Source organism: Cervus canadensis, chromosome 2 (assembly GCF_019320065.1).
Source record: "Cervus canadensis isolate Bull #8, Minnesota chromosome 2, ASM1932006v1, whole genome shotgun sequence".
NCBI lineage: Eukaryota > Metazoa > Chordata > Mammalia > Artiodactyla > Cervidae > Cervus > Cervus canadensis.
In genome coordinates, this window is record NC_057387.1 from 88,086,970 (window position 1) to 88,105,833 (window position 18,864).

The following is an 18,864-nucleotide window of genomic DNA, read 5'->3' on the forward strand; positions in this document are numbered from 1 at the left end:
TTGTCCGGCCCGACAGAGTCAACATGTGAGGGTCCCCGCAGATTTCAGTGTAAGAGTGGCGAGTGCGTGGACGGCAGGAAAGTGTGTGATGCTCAGAGGGACTGCCGGGACTGGTCGGATGAGCCTCTGAAAGAGTGTGGTATAGTACCTGTCTCTGTCCAACTGCTGGACTAACCTCCCCCATCACACCCCCTCCCGGCCCTCAGGCCACAGCCCTTACCCACCCCTCTGCACACGTTCTGTTCTGACCCTCTCTCTGGACCCATGTGCTGTTCCGTGGTCTCAGACGGAGCTCTTTGCCTTTGGGGCCTCTTGTTTTGTGTTTCTGCAAATCTAAGGGCCTTTCCTTTCCAAATGCTCAGAAATTGCTTCCTCTCATAAACACAGACTGTCTTCAGTTCTTTCAGATTCAGACCTCTGAGTGTGTGCTCACTCGGGAACTTTCTCTCTCTCATTGTTTCTGCCCTGCTATCCTAGCCAGGGCTCTGGCCTCTGAGGCCTTCCAGCCCCCCTAGCAGGGGACCCTGCAGTGGAAGAGGTGGGGAACAGCCAGCGGGTGGCCAGACAAGGCACAGATATGAAAGTCATTGGGCTCAGGCCAGGCCTGGGTAAGGATAGGGCAGACCCAGCAGCAGAGGGTGGCACCATCCTGTGCCCTGAGGAACTTTCTGGGAGAACAGGCTCACAGGCTGGACACGAGCGAGGAGTGCAAGGAGGCGGCTGTCCTGATGGCCAGAGCTGTCAGGCCGGGTTCCAGGCTAAAAGGAGCAGGAAAGCCTGGACTGCAGGTGGGCAGACATCACCAAGAGCATGTGGGAAACCCAGGGTGGGCTCTAGAAATGTTCATTTCTGAGGTCAGTGGCTTGGACAGAGAACGCCTGAGTGGACAGAGAACGCCTGAGCAGACAGAGCCTGGGTCAGACCCTCCCTCCCCTGCCTTCCTGGTAGACCCATTTCCACCCAGCGCCCTCCCTCCTGGGCCTTCAGAGGAGATCATTCCCTTGAGCTTCCTGAAACAACACACCTTTGCCCCTGTTAAAAATTAAGAAATTGATTTCGGGAAGGAAGAGAAGCTGGGAAAAGGTCACTCGGTCTTAGTCTGAGCTTGCAGGTGACAGACTCCCCCCAGGCTCTGCTGTGAAAGGTCTCAGAAGAAGGAAGTTATGGAAAAGAGGAGAGGGAGGCAGGAACATCTGAGCCTAGGCGCCCTACCGGATACTACTAACTTGCTGAACTCTCTTCTCTCTTGTCTTTTGCATGACACTCCAAAGAGACGTATGTACGCATGTGTTTGTGTCTCTGTGCTGGTGAGAGACCAGTGTCTGTATCCATGACTCCTTCTCGGAGGAAGGCAAGGGAGTTGCATCATGTGTCTCTGTGTGGCTCCCATGTCTGTGTGAATGTGCCTGAGCATGTGAGCTGGTGTGTGTGTGCATGTAGGTGTGTGCATGCAGGTGGGCACTCGTGCTGGGGACACTGCCCCTTCCTTCCATGGGGACCTCAAATGCTCCTCAGGCCTCTCTGGACCACTTTCCCTCCCTCCCCGCTGCAGGCCCCCAGCAGAATCACCTCCAGGGTAGATCAAATTGGGAAGGCCCAGAGACTCCCCTCTTCTGCCTCCGTACTGACTTTCCAGGGTTGGCGGGACCGTCTACCCATTCTCTGCCCCTGACTCACCTCAACCCCGGAGGACTCTGCCTCTGTGTTTCATGGAAGCCTGAGTCACGTGGCACTCTCCCCTTCCCCCATCAGAGCCATCTTGCACCTCCCACTCCAGCCAGTGCTCAGTAAATACAGTGGTTGAACTGCCGCTCCTGCAGAAGGAGAGGGAGGAAGTGAGTGATGGTGACTGAGGCCATGAGTGAGCAGGTGAACAAGTGAATGGATGGTGCAGAGGGAGCAGTATGCAGTGTGGTGTGGGAAACGTCAGGGAGGGCTGGGAGTGACGGGAAGATCCTGGAGGTGGTGCCCTGCAGAGACCACCCCAGAGCTACCGTGGCTCAGCCCACCCCAAGGGGTGGGGCTTCCCAGTGTTGGGCCTGGCTGAGTCACCCCCAGCCCGCCAGTCATGGGGTTGCCATGGTCTTGTTCTTTTCAGTTCTGCCAACATCCCAGAGAAACAGGAGGCGGCCCAGGGGTAAAGGGGAACGTTCCCCCAGCATGGCTCAGGCTAGGGGCGGGGGCACCCACCACTATGCATGGCCTGGGGTGGGAGCTCAGACCGGCTGTGTGCATGACCCTGGCTGGCTCGGCACAGCTCTGCTTGGCTTGGCTGGAGTGGCGGGGCAGGGGTCTAATGGGCAGAGGGGGGCACGGCACCTTCCCCTGGCTTGAAGAGTTAACCTTCTGTGATTCTAAAGCCCAGAAGATGCTGTGAGAACTTGGTGAGCCTTGGTCCTGGCCTCTCTGACCTCCTCTAGGACCCTGCCAGACGTGGTGAGGGAGTGGAGGATGGGGGAACCAGATCCCTTCATTCCTTGCAGCATCGGTAATCTTGGGACCAGGCTTGTGACCAAGTGTAGGAGTAGACACAGGTGTTGAGAGGAGAGGACGGGGAAAAAGTCCACCGTGGTTCACAGTGCGAGAGAACTGACTTAGCAACAGCGCCATGGAGATAGAGGCCTGGCCGTCTCAAATAACCACCAGCTCAGTAGAGGGCAGCCCTTGTATTAGTTCAGACCCCTCTGGGTGGCAGACTAGCTCTGGGCCCTGTCCAGAGAGTGCATCCAGAGCAAGGCACCTGAAAGGCAGGGGACCAGGAATCAGCGCTCTAAGGAAATTCTGAGGGAGCCATTGGACTCTGGCCAACCCTGCATGGCACCAGCTGCCTCGGGGGGAAGTGGGCTTCCCGAGACTGGAGGTGGTTAAGCAAGGGCATTTCACAGGGGATTCTTAAGGCACTTGAGGGTTGGACATGGTACATGCAGGTCCCTTCAATACTGAGGTCATGAGGAAGGAGACGTAAGAAATGTGTTTGTGAAAGGAAAGACCTTAGGCAGCCTGGTTGCCTCCAGGCTGGTGATGGACAGAGTCCTGGCCTGGGAGGCAAAGGACCCGAGTTCTGGTTCCACCCTGTCCTGTCTGTGTGTCTGGCCTTGAGCAAGGACCCTCTCTGAGCCTCCTCTTGCCCAGTCACCTGGCTAATGAGGCTGAGGCTCGATGAGGCTCTGGGGGAGGCTGAGGCTGCCCTGAGTCTCTGCTTCAGCTCCAGGCCCATCCATGTCCCGCCCCGACCCCAGTCTCAGTTCCTGGACCCTCAGGAGCCTGTGTCCCTCCCCAGGCCTGAACGAGTGTCTGCACAACAATGGTGGCTGTTCCCACATCTGCACCGACCTTAAGATTGGCTTTGAGTGCACGTGCCCTGCAGGCTACCAGCTCCTGGACCAGAAGACCTGTGGCGGTGAGCACCCCCACCCCAGCCCCTCAAGCAGAGGCAGCTCCTCCTGCTGGTTCTGACCTCTGCTCCTCCCCACAGACATCGACGAGTGTGAGGACCCAGATGCCTGCAGCCAGATCTGTGTCAATTACAAGGGCTACTTTAAATGCGAGTGCCACCCTGGCTACGAGATGGACACACTGACCAAGAACTGCAAGGCCGTCGGTCAGTATGGACACTACAAGGTGGGGGGCAGGGGAGCAGCTCTGAGGGAGTCCAGGAAGCAGCGTGCTTCACATGTGAGGCGTGGTGTGCATACATACCCCTCACACACTCAGATAGGAAGTTGCAATATATAGCACACACACAATGCAACTGTGCGCACGACACTGACCCTGCACAGAGCCACCCAGAGACTGTGCTCACATGACAGATACAAGCTGGACCATGCTGGCCACACATGGCATAGGCAACCCACACAAAGGGCAGGCTGTGTGCAGACCTGACTGATCATCAGGTCAGCTGATGGAATTCACTTGTTTTATTTATTTGTTTACACTGAACACCTAACATTGTTGTAGGCACTAGAGACTCAACAGTAAGCAAAACAGATGCAAATCTCTGTCCTTATAGGATTTACACTCTAGTGGGTGAGACGGGAAATCAAAAAACTAAGTAAAATTCAGTGCATGGCAGATGGTGATTGGGGTTCAGGAGAAATATAAAGTAGAGAAGTCCAAGGGGGCCATGGCTTACGGTTTTAAGTAGAGTGGTCAGGAAAGCCCTCGCTGAGAAGGTGACATTTGCATAAAGACCTGAAGGAGGTGAGGGAGTGAGCCAGGCATGACCTGCAGGAACCAAAGATAGCAGCGTGCCTGCTGTGTTGAGATAACGAAGAGGAAGCCAGTGCAGCTGGAGCAAAGAGAATAGGAGGAGATGAAGCCCACAAAGTGACTTGGGGCAGATCATAAAGGCCTTCTTGACTGTTACAAGGGCTGACTCCTGCCATCAGTCAGGGGGAAGGAAGCTTTGGTGGATTCAGAGAAATGGGACAGGGTGCCTTTCATTTTAACCAGCTCCCTCTAGCGGCCGTGTTGAGAATAGACCGTCGTGGGCAGGGGAGAAAGCTGGGGAGCTGCTGCAAAGGTCATTGCAGTCAGCCTGGAGAGAGGTGATGGTGGATTAAACCAGGGTGTTGCATGGAGATAATGAAAAGTAGACAATGTGAATATATTTTCAAGGTCAGGATTTATTTTGAAGCAACAGGATTTTCTTGTGAATTGAATGTAGGATGTGAAACTGAAAAAAGGAAATCAAAGGTGACCATGAGGTTTTTAACCAAACGAAATATCCCAAACAGGGATTGCTGTTTAAGGCATTGGGAAAGATGGTAAAAGCAGGTTTGGGAGAATATTGGATTAATTTGGACATGTTAAATTTAACAAAATTGTTTAGACATCTCAGCGGAAGTATTGTGCAGGTTATTGGATATAGGAACCTAGAATTCAGATGCACAAAAATACCTACTCTATAGGCTATAACAATACAGAAGCTACAATAATTAACATATAGCTGGCAAACCCGACACACATAGCACCCAAACTGTACAATGTACAGCACATACGTTAGCACATCACATGTAGCATGCAACCAGTTCCTACCCCCACCTGGAGAGGTGTGACATGTAACAGACTATATACGTGCAGTGGAGACAACACACAATGGCCCATGTATACACAACCCCCACATATCAATATCTAAAGTGCAGTTACACAAAAACTCCAGTCGTAACAAACAGGGTACCTGTCACAGTCACAACTCTCGGTAAAAATCAGCTCAAGATATCCTGTAACCCAGCTCCTGCCCTCAGGAAGATGAGGTGTCTTTGCTCTCATTTCCAGGCGAGGAAATCCCCTGTGGCTCAGCTGGTAAAGAATCTGCCTGCAATGTGGGAGACCTAGGTTCGATCCCTGGGTTGGGAAGATCCCCTGGTGAAGGGAAAGGCTACCCACTCCAGTATTCTGGCCTGGAGAATTCCACGAGCTGTATAATCCATGGGGTCACAAAGAGTTGGACACGACTGAGCGACTCACTCTCACTTTCCAGGCGAGGAAAATCACAGATTGTCAGTGGCAGAGTTGGCCTTGAACCCAGCTTTTCTCCTTTCTCCTTGCACATGGAGCTGTATTTTTCCATGCTCTGTGTCCCATATCCTCCCTGTCACCCCCACCCTGCTTTGAAATGATGTCCATCACTACACACAGGTCACACCCTCAGCCCCAGGCCCCACATGGCTCTATGCTGGTCCCTCCCCACCCCCAGGGAGCACATTACCCTGGCAGAGATGTGCAGTGACAGGGACCAGGGGCCCTGCAGAAGTGTCAGCTGGAAAACACGACCAGGAGAAGGCCCAGGCAGCTCCAGAGACAGGTGTTGCCGCTCAGACAGTGCAGGTACCTGAGAGTTGCCTATTTACATCTGAAAACAGGCTGGAGGAGCGGCGGCCTGTGCCAAGTTCTAGACCTTCATAGGCCTGGGGGACAGTGACCTTCCCCATGGGGTAGCCAGGAATGTTAAACCTTTGATGTTCTTCCTAAAATCTAATCCTAAGTCTGAAAATAAGTTTGAATATATACCAGCAGTTGTGTGTTGTCCTTTTGCATGTGTATAATCTGTGTCATATTATACACATCCTGCCCTAGCTACTGGCTCAGAATAAAGTGCGAACTCAGATCACAGGATCCTTTGTGATTGGGTCCCTGCCGGCATCTGCAGATTCATCTCTTGCTGTGTCCCCAAACACACTCTCTGTAAACTAAAGACTCACAATGACCTCCTTGAATCTCCTCCCTCGAGCCTCACTGCTGGCCCTGAGGTCTGTGTTCCACCCTGCAGCCTCAGTCATCTTTGTAAATCATTTACTGTTCATGTTGCCCTTTCTTGAATATTGCAGTGGGGCCCAAGCAGAGGAGGAGGCAGCAGCTGGGGAGAAATGCACTATAGGTAGAAGGACAACTTGAGCACAGGCCCTGAGGCAGCAAAGCTCTGCCATGGGGAGATGATGACAGATAGCCTGGTGGCTGGGACCAAGGTGTTAGGGGGTGAGTGATGAGGCTGGACAGGGAGCTGGAGTCACTGCAGAAAGCCTCCCATACAGGCCAGAGGAAATGGAGTCATCTCAGATTTGGGGGAGTTTGTGTCTAATAAAAAAATCCCTCTTGTTATGTGTGGTGCTTTTCATCTTATGCTTTTTGTACCCATTATCTCACTCCTCTAACTTGTGAGGTAGGAGTTGCCACCACTTTTTACAGGAAAGGAGGCGTCCCTCAGCAAATCAGTGGCAGAGCCTTGGTCTCCAGAACCCCCACCTGTTGTGCTGACCCTTTTCCCTCTCAACCCCCCTGTATGGCAGCTGGCAGAAGCCCATCCCTGATCTTCACCAACCGGCACGAAGTGCGGAGGATAGACCTGGTAAAGCGGGACTACTCACGGCTCATCCCCATGCTCAAGAACGTCGTGGCGCTGGACGTTGAAGTTGCCACCAATCGCATCTACTGGTGTGACCTCTCCTACCGCAAGATCTACAGGTGAGCAGAGGCCTGGCTCCTGCAGCCAAGGCGTGGAGGGGGACTGACAGAAGAGGAGAGGACGGGTGGCCTCTGCACCCCCTCTGCCCCCAGGTTCCCCCAGGACAGAGTTGGGGCTTAGGAGGGGATGCAGGAGCACAGTGCACATGGAACTGCCGGGACTTCACCTGCTGGGCCTTCATCCGAGGGCTTTGTTGGGAGAGCAGCTTTGAGCCCACACGCGGGGGCTTTGACTGACCTCTGGCAGCCTAGTCGGGCAGTGCAAGACACAGGAAGGTGCCTCTGGCTTTGACGGGGACGTTCAGAGCCACTCACATACATGTGTGTTGGATGCTCAGGACTCAAAGATGACTCAGACCTGGTCCTGCCTGGAGGATCCCACTCAGAACACAGTGATATCCCTTGTGATGATCATGAAGGAAAAGTATAGAAGACACCTCCGACCCGGTCTGGGGGCGGCACTATGCCCAGACCAGCCCTTCACATCACAGTCTGTTGGCTCTGGTTCCTAGGAAGGCTCCTCACACACAAGGAAGTTTTCTCCCAGGAGCTTCTGCGTGCCCAAGTCTCCTTTGGTAGTCATGTCCTTTCTTCGTCCTGAGATCCACTTGGACTCAAGACTGCTGATGACCAGGCCCTGGGTGGACTGTTGAACAAATGGTAGGATGGATGGATGGATGGAAGCAATGCCAGTGGCTACTCACTGGCAACTAGTGCCTATCACACCCCAGCACACATAGACACACTCGCACTCACACACCCAGAACCAGCTCGAGTAGTGTGTGTCCAACAGTTGTGACTGAAAGAGGCAGATTTGATGACAGACTGGGTATGGGGCTGTAGGAGGAAGAGTTGAAATTAATTCCCACTTACGTTTTGAGAGTTCATTTTTGAGAGTTTGGGTTTCTCCCTTGGTACTTGGGTGCCCTTCTCTGAGATGGCAGCCAGGAGGGGAGAGATGGTGGTGGGGTAGGCTGGCTGATTGTGGCTGAGAAGAGGGGAATGGGCTGAATAGTTTGGGATGTGTTGAGTTCAAGGTGTCCATGAGACATTCAAAGGGGGCCAGTTGGCTTTATAGTCTGAAACTTAGACAGTTGTCAAGATCAGAGAACTTGGGTCATGGATGGTCGTGGGCACTGTGCAACTAGAAGAGCAAAGAGGATGTGGGGAGAAGAAAACCTTGGGGAAAGCAGCATTTGGGAGACATAAAGCGCTGCTGGTGTTGCCTCCTGGGTGTCTGCTGTATTCTGGCCCCTTCTCTCTATTCTCACTGCCTCAGCCCTTCTGCAGACCCTCTTCATCTCTCACTGGAACGTGCTCACAGCCTCTTAACTGGTCTCCCTGCCTTCATCCCCTCCCCCTCCAAACCGTTGTGTATTCTGCAGGTGCCACAGTGATCTCACTCCCCTCTCTGGCCATACCCTCTGACCTGTTCAGTTTTACCCTTAGCACATATGCAAGGGCCATCAGGAGGGTGCCCCTCCTACCTACTCCCTGTCTCACACCCTCACCCACCCCCTCCACCCCTGCCCGCTGGCTCGCTCAGTGTTTCCGAACACGTGCTTTGGCGTCTGCACATGCTGACTCTAACCTGACCTGTCTGTGTTCCTGGTGAATTGGTCCTTCGGGGCTCAACCACAAGCCCTCCTCCAGCCCCCAGGATGATGTAGTTTCCACTTCTCTGCTGTTACAGCCTCTGATACTTTCCGTAATCACAAAGTATTGGTGTAATTATCGGGCTATAAATTTCTGTCCCTCCTAAGCTGAGCTCCTTCAGGCCAGAGACTGTGGCTGACTTGAGCTTGTGTCCTTACCCTGGTGGCCCAGGGAACCCATTGAATGGAAATAAGCCAAGCTCCTCTCTGGTGCAGTGCCATGGCCCAGAGGGAAGAGAGGGGAAGGGCAGCTGTAGACGGGCCCTGGGGGTGGCACGCCTGCCCACGCCAGCCCTGGTTGCTCCTAGCGCCTACATGGACAAAGCCAGCAACCCCGTGGAGCAGGATGTCCTCATTGACGAGCAGCTGCACTCTCCTGAGGGCCTGGCGGTGGACTGGGTCCACAAGCACATCTACTGGACCGACTCCGGCAACAAGACCATCTCTGTGGCCACAGTTGACGGCAAACGCCGATGTACTCTCTTCAGCCGCAACCTCAGCGAACCCCGGGCCATTGCCGTCGACCCCCTGCGAGGGTGAGTGTTCCCACCCCCAGATTGTGCTGGGCGCTCAGTCTGCACGTGTCTGTCACCAGAGCTATCTTGAGGGCTTCGGAAGGCCCTGGGCCACCCAGACACAGGCGATGGGGGAGAAAGTCCCTGTGGGCCCCTCAGCCTATGAACTCCTGACCAGGGGTCCTTGTGCACTGGCCGCCAGGGCACTCCAGGACTGGGGTACTCACTCATCATATCACAGAACCGAGCATCTCAGGGCGCTGGAGACTGGAGACATTCCTGGGGCAGGACGTCTTCCCTCGGCTGCCATGCGCTGCAGGTGGACACCTGGCAGGTGCTCACACTCCCAGAGACAGGAGCCCATTACAGCTCACACGGCCTGTTTCAGCTGGGAGCAGCTCTGCCTGTTGGAAAGTGTTCCCTGTTTGTTTCTCACGTTCCCAAATCTCTCTGATTGGCCTCTGGAGTTACCTCTGGCATGTCTCCTCCCTGCCCTTCCAGACAATCTCTCTGAGATTTGAAGAACAAAATTACAGGGTCTACTCTGCTCCAGGCTGCCCACCTCCATCCCCACCCGTGTTGCCCACAGTCTCCAGGCCCCTCATCACCCAGGCTGACCTGCTCTGGCCATGCCACTGTATTGGGAATAGGGCTCCTGAACAGAGCAGGACTCCCTCCCTTCCTCAGTGGTGATGTCCTGAGATGGCATGGTTTTTAAGCAGCTGCATCATATTGCTTACCAGAATCACCAGCTTCTTCCTACTGCTGTTTCCTTAATTGTTAAGCAGCGATAAGAGAACCCTCTTCTTCCAGTCGGGCCGCTGGGGTTGGGGCTGGCCACCCGAGAGGGTGTGTGTGGCCTTGGGAAGTGACTGACAGCTGCCGATTACTCGGCACCCACGGGTGCACCCAGCACAGTCCCAGGCATTCTGCAGACACTGAGTCATCTCATTTAACCCCCACCTCAACCCTGTTCCCTGTCTGCTGTCACACAGACCTGGGGCTGTACCTGCCATGTCCCCCAAACCATGTGGTTACACCCAGCCCATCCCTGGTCCACTGTGGATCTGTCAGGGTCCCAGCAGGAAACCCACTGCACACTCAGATGAAGATAATTTGAGGTCGTTTAAACCTTTAGAGCGTGAGCCAGTTGGAGTCAGCTTTGTGTGGGAGAGTCAGGGGAATAGACATCCTGACCTCAGTCTGTCCTCAGCCCCCTCCGCTACCCCCAATATTTTGCTGAATCCAGCTGGAAGCCAGACAGCTAGGGAGTCAAGCCCATTGATGTGGTTCCCACGTGCACCAGCCTTTTGCTGTACAGAGCAGAATGGCGATGGGATTCAGAGCAGCAAGTGGAAGGGATCCAGAACAATCACTCGGCCCCTTAGCCCGGAGCCAGCTTGACTGGACACCAGGCTTCAGCACAGGCATTCTGGGGAGGGTTAAGCATGCAGGCTTGAGTTTCAACTTAAATTTGCAGCCTGGTTTCTCTGCTTGTTCACATCGTGATCTTAGGGAAGTCAGCCCCTCTGAGCCACAATTTACTCATCTGTAAATGGGACTAGTAATGATACCCTTCTGGGGTAATTGTGAGATTAGAATGAAAACGCTAGTTTGTTCAACAAATAGTAAATGAAGACCTATATCACACACAAACCACCTGCCAGGCATAAAATGAGGAATAACGCAGATGAGGAACCTTCCCTTAGTGGAATTTGTAGACCAGTGGGGAAAACAGACAGTAAATAAATACACCACACACCCGAAAGCATACATTAATCAACAATGGTGTGAGCGCTACAGAAGGGAAGAACAGGGTGCTTTAAGAGAAGATAACAGGGAGAACCTACTTACATTGAGGGGAAGGAAGAACCTACTTCCTTACCGAGAAAGATTCTCTACTGAAAAGACATTGTAAATGGCAAAAGAGTGGGAGCAAAGGCTCCGTGAAGGCCTTGGTGCTCTGAAGGACCTAAGAGAAGCCCTGTGGGGCAGCTGTGAGGTGTGTAAGGGAGGTGGGTGATGGTGCTAGGAGAAATAGCCAGAAAGGTAGGCAGGGCCCTGGTCATCAGAGCCTCGTCAGCTGTGGTAAGGATTTGGGGTCTGATTTTAACATCAATAGGAGAAGCCATCATAAAGTCTAAAAACTGGAGAGTGGTAGATCTTAAAAGTCCTCATCACAAGAAAAACAATTGTAGCTATGTGTGGTGCTGGATATTAACTAGCTTATTATGGCAGTCAGTTTGCAATATGTACAAATACCGAATCATTATGTTATGCACCTGAAACTAGCTCACCTGTCAGTTCTAAGATTTGATGTTCCCATGAACTTTAGAGGTCTTCTTCAGTCCCCACTAAGCATGATCTTCCAACATCCAGAGGGCCGTTGAGTCCTTGTGAGCCAGACCACCCAAGTCATGTTCCCTGTCAAGAAGCTCAGTTGGGTTTCCTCTCCTCTAGGTTCATGTATTGGTCTGACTGGGGGTTCCAGGCCAAGATTGAGAAGTCCGGGCTCAACGGTGTGGGCCGGCAGACACTGGTGTCGGACGGTATTGAGTGGCCCAACGGAATCACCCTGGGTGAGCCCTGCCTTCCTGGATTGGGGGGTGGGATGGGGTGGGCTGTTCTAGCGCCTGGTGCTGACCACTGCCTGGAGCTCCATGGGTCTTGTCTCCACATCCCCTCTTAGAGCCAGCGCCTATGTTTCCTGATGGTTTCCCTGGGCTGGCCTGCTCCTGAGGCCCGGCCTGGAGATGTGGGCAGGGAACGGGCACAAAGGAGCCGAGATCCAGGCTGCGATCGCAGGCTCAGCACCTGACCCCCTTGTCCTTCTCCTCCCCAAGATTTGCTGACCCAGCGCTTGTACTGGGTGGACTCCAAGCTGCACCAGCTCTCCAGCGTTGACGTCAGTGGAGGCAACAGGAAGATGCTGATCTCCTCCCCTGACTTTCTGAGCCACCCTTTCGGGATAGCTGTGTTTGAGGTGAGCCCCCAGAGGGGAGGCAAGGCTCCTTCAGGAAGCTGGAGCCTAGGAGAGGCTGTTCACTCAGGAAGACTCCCTGAGACTCGTCCAGGTGGAAACAAAGGGCCGGGGAAGCCAGTAGGCTCGTTTGTACACAATATGTGAGCTGCCTGCAAACAGAGGCTTTGCAGTCCCTTGTCCACCTGGCAGCCTTTCCTGTGCTTCCTCCCCACGGCCCCTCCCTCAGAGCACGTCTCATAGGTAAGTTGCTAGACCTTGTACCCTCAGCACCCAGCACTGTACCCACATATACAGAAGGTGCCCAATAAAGGGAGGAGAAGGAATTTACATTTCCTTAGTATCATTTACTATTGGAAATGGCCTGATAAATGCTATTCAATTCAACACACTCTCACTCACCTTTGCTGGACCCTGGGGTCATAGAGGTGAACCAGGCATCATCTTAACCCTGAAGAAAAAAAGACCACCCCCCACCCCGCCAAAAAAAAAAAAAAACCCCACAACAACAAAAAAGAAGCTCATGGGAGAGTGAAGAGCCAAGACCTTCCTGTGTTCTGACCCTGAAAACCTTTCTCCTTGGGGAATAAGGAAGCCAGAACCAACCAAGTTCTTATACACACATACCTCTTCCCCATCACTCACTCTGCCATCAAGGGGAAGGGAAGCAAGGGGACATTGGCCCATGGTGGGTGTGGGCAATGTTTGCTTGGAGTGACATCACCCAGCACAGCTCTGAAACTGTGGGCAAAGCTCCACCTCCCACGTCCAGCCTCTGCTTCAAAAGACAGGTGTGTTCAGACACATGTGTTTGTACTTGTGCATATATGTGGCATGTAGGTGTATGTGCATGTGTGTACATAAATGCATCTGTTAAAATATGTGCATTCCTGTATGTGCTAGTGCTTGTGAATGTAAACGTGTATACCAATATTTAGACAAGTGCTCATTTAGTGTGCCTTTGGGTATGTAGATGAGCATGTGGGTTTGTGTCTAGGTCTGCACAGGGTGCACGGTTGTACCTGTAAATGTGAATTTGCCTACATATGCACATCTAGGCTTGTGTGGACTAACCATTGAATGCACACGCGTGTTCACACAGAGGCTGCAGGAGGGGGCCCTGTAGGGATAATACTCACTAAACCACACATCCTCTCCAGTCTTGGTCCCGGGCCCTAACAATGGTGATAGCTAAAGAGACCCAACCCAACCCTGGTTCTGCTGAACTCTAAGAAGCAGGCCTAGCTCAGTGTTAATGAGCAGCCTTTAGGTCAAAGCACAGAATCACTGAGTAACCCTCTGAGACAGAAGGAAACCACAGCGTATGCCACAGGTTACAGCTGAGAGTCCCACCGTGAATCCGTAGACGGGAGAGCTCAGGGGAAATGCCGGAGCAGTTCTTATGACTGTGGTTTGAGCCTGAGCCCTCAGACAGAGGTCATGGGTTTAGGCTCTAGGCCTCCCATTCTCTGTATCTGTACCCCACAGGACAAGGTGTTCTGGACAGACCTGGAGAATGAGGCCATTTTCAGTGCAAATCGGCTCAATGGCCTGGAAATCTCCGTCCTAGCTGAGAACCTCAACAACCCACATGATATCGTCATCTTCCATGAGCTGAAGCAGCCAAGAGGTGAGCCTTCCCCAGTCCCAGGTCCCCTGCCCACATCCTTTCCATCCAATAGGCAGGCTGCGTTCACATTCATGTCACATCTCTGCACCCCCAGAGGCAGTGGTGACAATCCCTCTCATTGGTGAACTGCTTTGCTGGCACATATTTTATTTCATTTGCCTCAAACTCTTGGTGCACTAAGGCTGGGTATAAATAAATGAACATACAAATGTCCCATTTTTGTCAGTCTTACAAATTATGGCAATTACTGTTCTCATTTAACAGCTGAAGAAACTGTAGTGGAGAAGTAAAATAATGTCAGCAGATCGTAGAGCTGAAGCCTAAACTTAGATCTGTCTGATTCCAGAGCAACGTTGGCCATGAAGGAGCCCATTGCTGCTCATTTGCAATTTGTTCATACTTGGAAGTGGTATAAACTAATGTATCCTAGGGCCATCAGTAAGTCAGCTGGCTGGTTGGGAACAAAAGCCAGGAATCCTATTATTAGGTTGTTCCCGCCTCTGTCACTAGGATATCCTCATTCTAACTGTATTGGAGAGGGTGAAGGTGGGGAAAAGGGGGTAAGGAAATAAGGTTGGTGCCTGATTCTAGATCTAGAAATTTAAAGAAGAAAGAGATGTGGCATAGGGAGGCAAAAAACGGTCTCTGGAGTCCAACAGACCTCAGTTTAAATTATTTCCAAAATTACAAGAGGCATAGCTTTGGCAAATTTGTTCTCTTTAAGCAGTCTTGATTTTTTTTTTTTTTTGGTCAGTCTGGGCATAACACCCCGTCCTCAGAGTTGTTGTCAGCATTAAACGAATGTGGGGATAAAACAGCAGGTCCATTGGTGGAAGGTGCTCGATAGAAGTAGCAGAGAAAGTGTTTTGATTGAGCCGAGTGGGCAGGACCTCGTCCTTGGGAGGAGGGAGAACCTGGCATGTCCCGTCTGTGCCCCGACGCTCTCTCTCCGTCTCTCTCTGTGCCCTTAGCTGCAGATGCCTGTGAGCTGAGTGCCCAGCCCAACGGCGGCTGTGAGTACCTGTGCCTTCCTGCTCCTCAGACCTCCAGCCACTCCCCCAAGTACACATGTGCCTGTCCTGACACAATGTGGCTGGGCCCTGACATGAAGAGGTGCTACCGAGGTGAGCAGAGCTGCCGGGAGGGCTGGCCCTGGGAATGGCAGACCCCTCTGCTGAAATATTCCTTGATTTCTGGGAAACTGTGTGTCCCTGGATTCCTGCATCTTCTCTGGCTGCTTTTTGCCTTCGTAGGCTCTTCTTTACTTACCCTGAATGCCGGTGTCCTGTAGGCTCCCTCCAAGGCTGTCTCTTCTCACTTCCAAGAAAGATGCACATATACACACAGCATTTTAAATTCTGCTTCAGGGGGATCTGGAACCCCTTGAAGACCTCAAATTGAGAAGCCTTTATCCTCATGGCTTCAGTTACTATTTGTATGCAGGTGACTATAATCTTGCCTGTTTCTCACCCAGAACTTCACACACTACCAAAAGTCCTTTTGTGATATGACTGGGACTAACAGTGAATACTTCAACCATATAAATCACATTCATTCCCCAGTCTCAATGAAGATACAAGGCCTTTTGTTTGAGCATAGGTCTGCTGCATCATTTATGATTTCCAGATTCAACTGTTTATGGTAGAGTGAGAATTTGAACCTAGTAATATAACAGTATACATGTATTTTTAAAAAAAAATCCTTCTCGATTTACCTGATTTCCACTGCTCCCATTCTTTTATAGTGATCTTTCCCACACCTAATCTGACAGCACTGTTTTAATAACTCATCTTTATCAAATCAAGGTGCAGTATAAACAGATAAGATGCTGGTCATTCAGCTAAAGAAAAGATGGTAGCCCATCCAGGAGGACTAGAGCTGAGCTCTAGGATTAGGGCACTTGAGCTGAGCGATGAGGATGAGTTTATAAGTATACCTCACCGAGTATGCTTATAGAGCAATAATTTAGGCACTAAAACAGCAAAAGTTCTCTGTCCAAGTGATCTGTATGCTATTTCCCCTTCAGCACCTCAGTCTACCTCAACTACGACGTTAGCCTCCACCACAGCGAGGACACTAGCCGACACCAGCAGAGCCCCTGGGACCACCACCCACAGCCCCACCTACCAGAACCACAGCGCAGGGACACCGAGCCTGGCCGCCGCGGCCCCAAGCTCAGTTAGCGTCCCCAGGGCTCCCGGCGTCAGCCCGTCCACCCCAAGCCCTGCAACCAGCAACCACTCCCAACACTGTAAGGAAATGAGTTCTGCCTTCTTGCATGACATGGGAGGGTCCTAGGGAAGCCAGGGTGGGAGGATCTGTGGGAAGAAGAGATCATACCAGACTCTAGTACTGGCTTATCAGCAGGGAGGAAGCAGGGGGAGGCAGAGCACCAGCCTGCAATTTGGAGTCACAGGTGCTCCTGCCTCATAGAGGGTCTTGAGGGAAGCTACTTCTTGTCTCTGAGCCTATTTTCTCACCTACAAGGTGGGATAATAATAACCCTTCCCTACCTGCTTGGCAAGGTTACGATGAGACAGAGGAGACCGTGTGAACAGAAGTGCTTGTGCACACAGCCTCTGCTGACTGCCGTGGTGTGTCTACGTCACACGCTACTGACGAGTATGAGGGCGCGACCCTCAGATTCAGAAACTTAAACTTCAGAAGCCCTGGTCTCAGCACCAGCACCCTCTGTAGGTTCCCCAGGTAGTCATATCCATAACTATGGTCTGCTCATGCCTCTCTGCAAACCCTGGGATGAGTTCACCACTTATTAAATCACTGGGAGCAGTGATTGTCACTGCTAGAAATGTTCTGTCTCATTAACCAGTGAGTACTTTTTAAATTGAGTTACCTGCTAGGGGGAGTTCATTTAAGAGGATAAACTATCTTTTAAATTTTTTCCCACATGTGCATGGCCCAGAAACTACACAGCTTGGCAGCATCTTTCTAATCAGGCCCATCTTGGTCCAGAAGTGGGATTTTCAGAGTTGAGTGCTTACCCTGGAGTTCAGAGAGGCAGATGGAACCTGTGTAAGGTCCAGTTCCTCTTATCTGGGCAGAGCTCTGACCAAGGGGTCTCCCCACTGGCTTCATCACACGCTAGGCTCTAATATTACTGTCCTGTGCCTTCTCACGGCCCAGAAGGAGAAGAGAGCGGCATTTCAGCAGAAAACTTTGTAAGCCAGTGGAGCTCTTTCTCCCCTTGATAATTAGGTTCCCTTAGAGCAGCTTGGAGAAGGAAATGGCAACCCACTCCAGTGTTCTTGCCTGGAGAATCCCAGGGACGGAGGAGCCTGGTAGGCTGCCGTCTGTGGGGTCGCACAGAATCGGACACGACTGAAGCGACTTAGCAGCAGCAGCAGCAGAGCAACTTGGAGAAGTAGACACGCTAAGAGGTTGGCATCTGGCCATTGCCAGGGGACAGTCATCTCCTGTCTAGGAGTAAATGTAGGTGATGGCTCATCTCACACCTCAGAGGGCTATCACGAGCATCCAAGAGAAAACTGCTTTTTCAGCTAAAACAGTCTATACAGATGTTATAATGAAGATGAGTGTAAGAGTGGAAAAGATGGCACAACTTACTTTTAAAACTACATAGTACAATTTCCAAGCACTTTTCAGTTTAGAATCTGCTTTTATCTGCCCTATACAGGCCTCACCACAACTCCTACCCCACTCTCTGGCCTCTTTGAACTTGGTAAGGCTGTGTCAGGCACTGTGCTAAGTAAGCACTTTACATAAATTATCTCATTAATCTTCACAATATCCCTAGGAAGTAGGTATATAATTATCCTCCTTTTAAAGGTAAAAAAATATGATATTTATGACATACAACAACTTGCCCAAGGTCACAGAAAGAGTGAAGAGAGCCAGGATTTGAACCCTAGAAGTCTGACCATGAAGCCTGTACTCTGGATTCCACTAAGCTATATTGTGTCTCATTTTAACTACTTTTTGAAAGTAAACTGATAATGCAAACGGTACTGCAGACAGTCTATTTTGGGTGGAAACAGGGAGAGATAACGCAAGAGATGTTGGCTGAAAGAGGCAGTTGCCCCAAGCATCAGCAACATAAAGACCTAAGGATTCAGCCCCGAGCTTCCTGCCACCCAGACACTGTGGAAGGGGTAAGGGATTTAGGTCACAAGTCCTGGCTTTGAGCCCCAGCTTTGCCACTTTGAGAGTCCTCATACTCCAATAAGTCTCAATTTCCTCATCTGTGAAATGGAGATGACCTCTGTCCTGATAAGATCTGGAAAGACTAAATTATTAACCATTGAGCAGGACCATCATTTTGGAACAGGGACAAGAAGCAGTTGGGTAGTTTTTACTGCATGAGGCCAGCAAGGAAGGACTTGGGCTCACAGTGATAGAGCATCATCCTGCAAATGTCTGTGTTTTGCAGATGGGAATGAAGGTGGAAAGATGGGCTCCACAGTCACAGCTGCTGTCATTGGGATCATCGTGCCCATGGGTGAGTGTGGCCCCAAATCCCTGGGGAGAAAAGAGAAACCCTGTCCAGGATTTGGGAAAAATCGTTAGAAGGACAGAGCACTCAGCACGCTGACCTCTCATTGACTTTTCTGCCCTGGCAGCCTTTCTGCTCACCTCCCAGTCCTGGTGTAGTCTGGTTTCTTAGCTTGGTACCCAAGGCCCTTCAGGACCTAGCCCCAAACAACTATCCAGATATTTTCCCCATTACTCCTCACTGACACTATACATACCAGCCATGTGAAGCCAAACGGTAGGCTCCATGAGGACAGGCCTGGTGTCTCTCTTGCTCATGACTCTGCCCAGCTCCTAATGGTGTCTGGCACGTGGGAAGAAATAACAAATTTGTTGAATGAATGAGTAGGACAAAAGTAATACATTGAAAAATATTAGTAGAGCTACTTGCCATTCCTTTAGTAGATCATGCTATCTTGCCTTTTTTCTGTTTGGTTTTCAACAAACATTATCAAACAGCTGTGTTCATGGGATTTTCCAGGCAAGAATACTGGTGTAGTTTGCCATTTCCTTCCCAAAGGGGATCTTCTCAACCCAGAAGTTGAACCTGTGTCTCCTGCATTGGCAGGTGGATTCTTTACCACTGAGCCACATGGAAAGGCCTGTCAAGCC

General features: G+C 51.5%; 1 protein-coding gene across 9 annotated transcripts in view; it reads left to right on the forward strand.

Moving 5' to 3' along the window:
• The window catches only part of LRP8 (LDL receptor related protein 8), an 80,466-nt gene that overhangs the window by 49,945 nt on the left and 11,657 nt on the right, over positions 1–18,864 (forward strand). For 4 of the 9 annotated variants that reach the window (XM_043461282.1, XM_043461277.1, XM_043461279.1 and 1 more), the window contains 10 exons: positions 3,281–3,400; positions 3,476–3,601; positions 6,789–6,963; positions 8,927–9,154; positions 11,594–11,712; positions 11,977–12,116; positions 13,602–13,743; positions 14,715–14,867; positions 15,770–15,994; positions 18,152–18,220. In XM_043461282.1, coding sequence (XP_043317217.1) covers positions 3,281–3,400; positions 3,476–3,601; positions 6,789–6,963; positions 8,927–9,154; positions 11,594–11,712; positions 11,977–12,116; positions 13,602–13,743; positions 14,715–14,867; positions 15,770–15,994; positions 18,152–18,220 — 1,497 coding nt within the window. Of the gene's footprint in view, positions 1–16; positions 140–2,098; positions 2,138–3,280; positions 3,401–3,475; positions 3,602–6,788; positions 6,964–8,926; positions 9,155–11,593; positions 11,713–11,976; positions 12,117–13,601; positions 13,744–14,714; positions 14,868–15,769; positions 15,995–18,151; positions 18,221–18,864 lie in introns of all 9 variants that reach the window. The other 5 variants (XM_043461275.1, XM_043461278.1, XM_043461280.1 and 2 more) reach the window with 2 other exon arrangements.